Below are 8452 nucleotides of genomic sequence, written 5' to 3'. Positions count from 1 at the left end.
TCGCAGGAATTTAGCTTTCTCAATGAGACAAATCTCTTGACTGTTTTAAAAAACCTAAAGGACAAGCATGAGTTTAGAGGGTTAAACAAACTACATATGGAATTGATGTGTGCCAAATCAATTTCCTATTCACTACTCGTACTTAAAACAATTGGGTTTAGTACCATATCTAACAAACAACCAGTTCAGGGCCAATCTGCACCAATACACTCCGTATTTTCTAAGGGTGCATCATTGAAGAAGGCCATCACATAAGCAATTTGTGCGCTTAACCACAAATACAGAAGGTACTACCTTGACAGGTGGGGAATATTGTAAAAGATGATATGAATAGAACATCCAAGCTACAAAGTTTAATGTCCGAAAAGTACATCCAGACTACAAAGTAAACTGAGGAGCTGTCAAATTATATGTTGGTCCAACTACACTACCAGAATTTAAGTGGAAAAAAAAGCACTTCGGATGTTAGTTAAAGGTGACTGACTGCCAGTTTCCGTCCTCCAGGTCCATATGGCAGGAAAATCAATTATACTTTCACCTTCTTGCTGTTGGCTTTGTCGACTTTCTCACTTTCAACCTTCATCTTTTTTATGGAATCCAAAAGGGATGATGACTGTTCTTTGTTGGATGAAGATTTTGCAAAGGGGTTAAGTGGCCGCTGAGGCTCTCCTCGGTTGCCGTCTTCACTGCCCTTATTTTTAGCACCAACCTGATCAATGCCTCCTTTCAAAATCTGTTCAGCTGTTCCATCCCTCTCCCTTTTTGCTTTCCCTTCTGAGTTATCATTTTTCTTGGGTATCTTGGCTAAAGGGGTAACCGCAGGTGAAACCTTTGCAGTGTCATCATTTGGTTGTTCTAATTCTGCCTTCTTAGGTCCAGCTGCACTGCTTCGTCGGGCAAAATGGTTCGGTGTGGATGCCTCCTCCAAGTTACCTCCATTTTGCACAATTTTAGCAGGTTGGATTGTATGGAGCGCTGGTGAGTGGTTCGTACTGGCCGGATTCAAGCAAACACTTACTGTTCCAGCAGCTCTTGCATCGTTTAACATTCTCTCCTGCAAGATGTCATCGTAATCATGAATGAATTGGTAACAGCAGGTAGGTTCTATTCAGGGCAAGAAATAAGGGCTGTGGCTTTCACCTCAAGTAATGAACTGAACTTCTCTTGTAATATAGGAAGTTTCAAGCGTGTAACAAGTGTTAATGCTCCCTTCATTGATTTCTCCAACGTCAGTAACTTTGCAAGCTCAGTGGCTCGGACTAGTTTATCACCTATGGAAAAGTAAGAACATAACAAATACAATTTAAGAGAAAGAACCATTTGGCAACAATTCATGAATTTAGTTCAAGATTTTTATACCATTGCAGCAGGTAGAGATGAGTCTCAGGATGCACCGGTCAAGTGCAGCCTCTGTATTGAATGCTTCATCTTCAAATGCAGTTGTGTCCAGATCCAGAGCGGCGATTTCTTCTATTTTCTTTTGGATCTGGGACAAAAAGGAATGCTTAAACAACAGAGCACAGACACTGGCCTTTAAAGTTCGAGAGGAACAAGATGTACCTGTGAGAGATGCAACTTCCTTGTCATGAACTCGTTTTCCAAACTATTGGCTCCAAGGTCAGATGACGCAAGAGGAAATGACAGCTCAAGTATAGTTAGAACAGGCTTGGGCATCACCTAAGATCAAGAGAACATGAGTCAAAGAGCAGATCAACATCCAGTGAGGAAACTGGGGACTTGTTACATCATCAAAATTGGCAATGATTTTAACATTTTGGTGTGTTGCTTTATGTGTTTAGTGCTTAGTGTATTGGCTCTTTTTGTTTCTAGGATACTACTACAACAACCCAAACTAACATACATTCTAGAATTAACTATAGAAGACAAAAGAAAATCAAAGTAACTTTACCCGATTCTTCATTAAACACAACAAAAAATGATTTCCCATCTTCCAGATTACATGGCTGAAAGCATCTTTCTTGACAGATTGAACTTAAGAACTTCAACAAATAGAAAAACTTGTTCAAAGGGAAACAAAGCATACCTGAGGATAACATTCAGGGGATTTGCATAGAATGCAGAATATATTATTAGCATCTAAACCCACCACCCAGTGGCTTTCATCTTCAGATTTTCTTGCCTTGGTTGAACTGAAATTAGACACAGTGATTAAGTGTGCTTCAGCGGTAATTTCTTAATGTTTAAGTTGCAAGGAAGATTCTATACCTAAACACAGGAAGCCAACTCCCACCAAACTGAGCGGAAAAGACCCTCAGTATTCCCTGGAATTATTGATGGTCAGTGTAAAAAATTAGCATCATTAAACCAACATTCAACTGTTGATGTACTCATGAGGCATAAATACCTTGGAGTCATATGAACTAAGTTGGCCATTCTCACTGAAACCAAACCAAGATAGTTGAGAGGATGGAGTCAAGACAAGGCGACCGGACATTGATTGTGCCCCCTCAGTTATGTTGAATACCTTAACATCTAGGACCTGTCAGTGGTAGTCATGAAAACTGCATTAGTTTTTTTTTACAAACTGATATATCCACTTTCAGTTCTCATAGAGGATACAAATGTAGAAATTGGACAGGTATGCAACTATAAACTTCAAAAAAAACTTGATCACAACATCTATGAGCTTTCAATATTACATCATCAAAAGACAAATGCCAACAAATACCTGATCTCCTGAGGGTAGGCAATCTGAAGCATGTGTCACAATTGCTAGCTGATCCCCATGACCTGTCACTGTAACCACTGGACCACTAACTGAAAGGATATGCATCTGCAGAATGAGAATTTGATCAATTAAACAGTTAAATGTTGGTGGTTAGTAAGTAAAAAAACAAAGAGGGAAGACGTCTCAGTACCATGGTTTTATACAATATATGTTCAACTACTGATAATTCGTATCAACAACAAAATTACCAAACTTAGAGAACATGATAAATTTTCTTATCTTGCCTGGAAATAATTCTGGGCTTTCATATTTTCATGTTAGTATAAAAAAATAGCTCTGTGAAAGGATCACACTCTTAACATTTAAGTCCTTTCAGTGAAGGTCTCGGATAATATATTTTTCAAGAACACACAGGGGAACTGCATGCCTATATATTGAGATAGGAAGCAAGAGTCATGTATAGAGGATGGGCGCCACATAGACCACAGCCTCAACCTCTCATTCCGCCTGAGCAGCACTAGGTAACTAATCTCCTAATTACTTGAGCTCAGCTTATTATAACCAATTTGTGGTACAGTACTTGACAGTGTAAATATTATAAGCAAGATTGTGAGAGCATCTCACTACCAAACTTATCATATGGTATAATTAGGAAAACTCATTACACAAACAAGAATGATGTACACTACAGTAATGTTCCAATATAGGGCTTGGTTAAATGTGCACTTTCCAACTGATAGATGGCAAACACAGATTACAGGTGGAAATATAACCACTTGAGAATAATAGAGTGCAGGCCTTCATGAATATGGATTTTTATGCAAGCACATTTGCTGCAATAATGATCTGTGAACCAAGAGTCAGTGTACTGATGGTTTGTTTTTAAGTATTAGACCTGAGGGGTTCTCTTTTGGAGCATTATCATTTTCATGTCATAATTTCTCACCATAGGAATCAGAAAGCTCTAGTGCATGACACTGAACAAACTGTGTTCATTGGTGGTTTTGAGCTAACAGGAGGCAGCCTACTTTTAGATAAAGGAAGCTGGCTGACTCCACAAGAATAATACTGGTAGAAAAACAAAAACATTAGAAATAAAAACACAAGCTTGTGAAAACCTGCAAGCCCCCTTCGGTGAAGATGCGCAAAAAATTTAAACTTGTGACTGCAGCAACCCATCCAGCACCAAGAGCCACAGACTTCACTTCTTCTCCCTCAAACCTCATTGACCACTACAATTGGACATACATAAACACCCCTTGTTTAAGTAACCAGTAAATGTGAGCTGTATTAAAACACTCTAATTCTTGAAGGGGCAGAACATTTATGTTAGAAGCAAAAAAACTCACCTCACTGTTACCAGCCCAGCTGCTGAAGGGGCGGTACATAAGAGTGCTCATATTGTTGTCGCCCTTGCATGGATTTGCAAACACACTTCCTGATTCATTCAGTGCAGCCATGGTGAAACCAAAATAGTCGGTCATGGAAGGGACTCTGGGGCCTCTTCCTGTGTCGTGAAAGTCAACCTGGAAAATGATTATAAATGTCACAACTTCGGCAGAGAGCCAATAAAACAGTATAACTTCAGATAGTTTATTCAGTGGCTTATGAAGCAAACAACTGAAAAGGGGATCTTACCTCTACATGTGAGTGCCCCTCATTTTCAATGGTAGTAATACTTCCAAGCATGTTGTAAGCAAGGAAATTTCGCTTGCCAGGATGAGATGGCGTTGACCCAGGCTGGAAGGCAGCTTGCATTCTTGCTGTAACCAACCTTCCAGAAGTTGCTGAATCATCCATTGCCTTCCTAGCACCTTCTTTGTTATCTTTGTGCCTACCTTTTGTTCTCTTTCCTGACTGCATCTCGTGTATCATATCCTCTTCTTCACTATCTCCATTCACGTGGTCATCAAATGTGGCCTTTCTCCTTGACCGCTTGTGGTTGAAAGGTGCTGAATCACCAAGACTTTCATCGATCTCATCATCAAAACCAGCCGATGTGCTTGGCTTTTCTTCTTCATCTTCGTCATCAAACAATGGAACCCTCGGCGGGTTTAGCTCAGGCGCACCCTCAGTGGGCGACTTCATAGTCGAAGGGACCACTGATTCCCAAATCCCAAATTTACCCATTACATCAATGAGTACTATAGCATTATCCTCTGGTTTCCATGCCATGCTACATATGCTTTCATCAAACTTCTGCCTCTCAATGTCCTGCCTTGACTTCACATCCCAGACAAGCACCTGCCTATCCAGGCCGGCAGTTGCCAGGTACCTCCCATTCGGGGACCAGCAAAGGCTGCATATTGGCTGCTCGTGTTCTCCTTTCAGTGTGAATACCTCCTCCGCTGTGTCCCTGTCATACATGACCACATTATTCCTCAGCCCAGGAACAGCAAGGGTGTGCCCATCGGGACTCCAACACAGGGTATTCTTCACCGAGTGGTCGGAACCGAATGTCGGGGCGACACGAGTCAAGCTTCGTGCCTCGCTGCCCAAACAAAGATCCCAAAAGATGACCGTGCCAAAGCTGTCGATTGATGCCAGATAATCATTTTTGGGGTCAAAAGCCAGCCCGGTCACCGAGCCCTTGTGGCCTTTGAGCACCTTGGAGATCGTGTTGTCGACCGTAGCAATCAGCTTGATGCCGTCGTCATCGCCGGCCGCGGCCAAAAGGGCGCCCTTCTTGTTGAACGCCAGTGACCGGATCGGGAGGGTGAACCGAGCAACGTTGCTCTGGAACGTGCCGTCTAGAAAGAAATTCGGAGACATTTACAGATCTCGAAGTGAAAACTAAAATATACTGTACTACTAAGATAAGATATCGCGCATCAGGACGGTCAGAACCACGAACCTGGGAAGGAGTAGAACTTGACGGAGTGGTCGATGGAACCGGACGCCAGCGAGCCGCCGGAGGCCGGCGCGAGGGCGACGGCCGTCACGCCGTCCTTGTGGAGCCGGATCGTGGCGACGGCCGCCGCTGAACCGGAGCCCCGGGCCCCGGTGCCCCCGGCGCTCACCGCGGCGGCGTCGTGGATCAGGATGGCGACGTCGGCGGCGGACGCGGTGACGACGTGCTGCCCCCCGGGGGCCCAGGCGACGGAGCAGAAGGCCGGGGAGCCCGAGCCCGCCTTGTGCGCCTCCCGCAGCTTCACCGCGCGCCCTTTCATGGCGACACCGCGAGAGAGAGATGCTTCGTGTTCGAGGTTTTCTTGGTGAGCTGCTGGGGATTTAGCGAGATTGGCCAAGATGCGGGGCGAGCGTTTATGTTTCGATGTGCTGGGGCTAAACGAGTGGCGCGAAATTTCGGGGGTTTTCCCGCGGGAAATGGTCCGCTGGCGGGAAGATGGTCTTACCGGACCCGCGCGACTCCTCGCGGAAAGCTAACTATCAACACCGTGGGCCAACGTTGGGCCGACCTGGCATTCCCCTTAGATCGAGTAATCTATTTATATAGATTTCTCAAAAAAAAATTATATAGTGAAAACTATTTTTATAGTATGTAATATATCTGTGCAATGTTCTGACCATATTGTCATCAAGTATAAAAAAGTAGAACTATAAAAGAATGTAGAGACTGAGAGTGCATCTATATCGTTAATTGGATTTTGCCATCGATGAAATGTAATTGGTTGGACGAACACTTAGATTCAATGATCTATACATCTTGGAATAAAATTTTGCCCCGCTTAATAAATAAAGCAATCAACATGTTCATACAAGAAGCAGCAAGTCGCCGAGATAAAACAATCTGTTAGGGCATTAGCACAAGCACGCCAAAAAAAACATAAGAGAAAGCAAGAAAAAAGACCACTAAGTGGCCACATCATCAGAGGGTCCTCAAGGAAGAGAAGTCGAGCAGTGTCATGTAGCACATCCAACACCTGCCTCATCCGGTCACGATCCATTGCCTAGCCAGCGTGAGACAGAATGCGAGAATTTTTTAGAATGAGTGAGAGGCCCATCGAAAAAAGACCCGCTCGATCACCATCTTATTCCGCGTCGTGCAAAGCGTCCAACGTAATGTCGCGAAAACTAGCCTGAAGAGGCGTATTTGCCTATCGGTCTGGCCTGCCCTGACCTAAAGGAATCCAGCTAGGTCTGGAGCCTCCCAGTCATGCCTGAGTGCCTTCCGAGCCGATTCATTTTCTAAACAGCCTCTATCTTGTTAATTTTGGAGGGTGTGCGTCTCCTAGGTCGTCTAGGTGCGCTTGATAATCTCCAAGCTTGTGAAGAAGCCAAGAAATCTGTATAGGCTCCACAAAGATTGCCTACTTCGTGAAGATATACCCTAGCGAGTATCTTTTTGTGGGACGTTCTTCCGTGGAGTCTTGCAACAGAGATCCTTGTGATCATAGGTCCCTCGTGTTTAAAGCATCCATCGACGTGGATGTAAGATAGTGCCAACTATCCTAGCCACGGGAAAAATCTTCACCGAGCCAATTATGTTTGCGATTCTAAAATTCTACCTCCTTTACTTTGCACTTGCATGTCTTTAGTTTTTGTTGTCTATTACTCTAGACTTGCATGTGTAGGGTGCTCTATAGATTGCTAGAAAAGCCTAAACCAGAAAAGAAAAGAAACAATGGGAAAAGATTTAATTGTTGTGCTTAGTAGTCTATTCATCCCCCCTTTAGACATACTTATCGATCCTACTCCTACTTGTGAGGTGCACTGGGATTTTCCCCAAAGAGGAAGGGTGAAGCAATATAGTAGCGAATAGTATTTCCTTCAATGAGAACCAAGGTTATCGAACCAATAAGAGAACCACACAAATGCCTATTAAACAATACCTACACACACAAGAGCAATTACTTGCACCCAACACGGGCAAGAGTGTTTTCATTCCCCTTGTATTTGTTAATTCAATGATCAAATCTGGTAATGGTAGATAGGTAAATTGCAAAGTAAAATAAAAGAAAGAAAATTGCAGTAAGGTATTTTTAGTTTTTGTAATACGATTAAAATAGACCTGGGGGCATTGTTTTCACTAGAGGAATCCTCTCATAAAGATAACATACGGTGGGTAGACAAATTATTGTCGGCCAATGTTGAAAATATGCCCTACAGGCAATGATAAAGTGGTTATTATTATATTTTCTTAATCATGACAAAGGTTTATTATTCATGCTATAATCGTATTGATCGGAAACTTAAATACATGTGTGAATACATAAACAAATACTAAGTCCCTAGTAAGCCTCTACTAGACTAGCTCGTTGATCAAAAGATGGTTAATGTTTCCTGACCATAGACATGAGTTGTCGCTTGATAATGGGATCACATCATTAATAAAATGATGTGATGGACAAGGCCCACCCATTAGCATAGTATATGATCGTTCAGTTTATTGCTACTACTTTCTTAAATGTCAAATACATGTTTCTTCGACCATGAGATCATGCAACTCCCGGATACCGGAGAAATACCTTGTGTGCTATCAAACGTCACTTCATAACTGGGTGATCATAAAGGTGCTTGACAGGTATCTCCGAAGGTATATGTTGAGTTGGCATGAATCGAGGTTGGGATTTGTCACTCCGTATGACGGAGAGGTATCTGTGGGCCCTCTCGGTAATACATCATCACAAGAAGCTTTCAAGCAAAGTGACTAAGGAGTTAGTTACAAGATGATGTATTATGGAATGAGTAAAGAGACTTGCCGGTAACGAGATTGAACTAGGTATGGAGATACCGACAATCAAATCTCGGGCAAGTAACATACCGACAGACAAAGGAAACTATGTATGTTGTCATAAAGGT

At 42.8% G+C, this 8452-nt stretch overlaps 1 protein-coding gene across 1 annotated transcript; it reads right to left on the bottom strand.

Moving 5' to 3' along the window:
* Window positions 1-310: 310 nt before the first annotated feature.
* LOC123111540 (WD repeat and HMG-box DNA-binding protein 1) lies at window positions 311-5955 on the bottom strand. Its single transcript, XM_044532344.1, has 12 exons — window positions 5544-5955; window positions 4328-5439; window positions 4039-4215; window positions 3808-3921; window positions 2690-2794; window positions 2366-2500; window positions 2227-2282; window positions 2045-2150; window positions 1561-1677; window positions 1360-1486; window positions 1141-1271; window positions 311-1054 (listed from the first exon to the last, which is right to left on the bottom strand). Exons 1-12 carry the CDS (start codon window positions 5857-5859, stop codon window positions 527-529), a joined length of 3024 nt encoding a protein of 1007 aa, XP_044388279.1. The 5' UTR covers window positions 5860-5955; the 3' UTR covers window positions 311-526.
* Between the last annotated feature and the right edge of the window lie 2497 nt (window positions 5956-8452).

The sequence above is a fragment of the Triticum aestivum genome, chromosome 5B, assembly GCF_018294505.1.
Source record: "Triticum aestivum cultivar Chinese Spring chromosome 5B, IWGSC CS RefSeq v2.1, whole genome shotgun sequence".
Classification (NCBI taxonomy): Eukaryota; Viridiplantae; Streptophyta; class Magnoliopsida; order Poales; family Poaceae; genus Triticum; species Triticum aestivum.
The sequence above is the reverse complement of the archived record's forward strand: the minus strand, read 5'-3'. Positions and strand labels throughout refer to the sequence as shown.

What these genes read in the sequence shown, in the direction of transcription:
- LOC123111540 (XM_044532344.1), bottom strand. Translation starts at nt 5,859, where the DNA reads ATGAAAGGGCGCGCGGTGAAGCTGCGGGAGGCGCACAAGGCGGGCTCG. An exon ending in TCACCGAAGGGGGCTTGCAG is followed by an intron (nt 2,795 to 3,807) that starts GTTTTCACAAGC and finishes CTCATTCTGCAG; the next exon opens with ATGCATATCCTTTCAGTTAG. An exon ending in CATCTCTACCTGCTGCAATG is followed by an intron (nt 1,272 to 1,359) that starts GTATAAAAATCT and finishes ACTTTTCCATAG; the next exon opens with GTGATAAACTAGTCCGAGCC.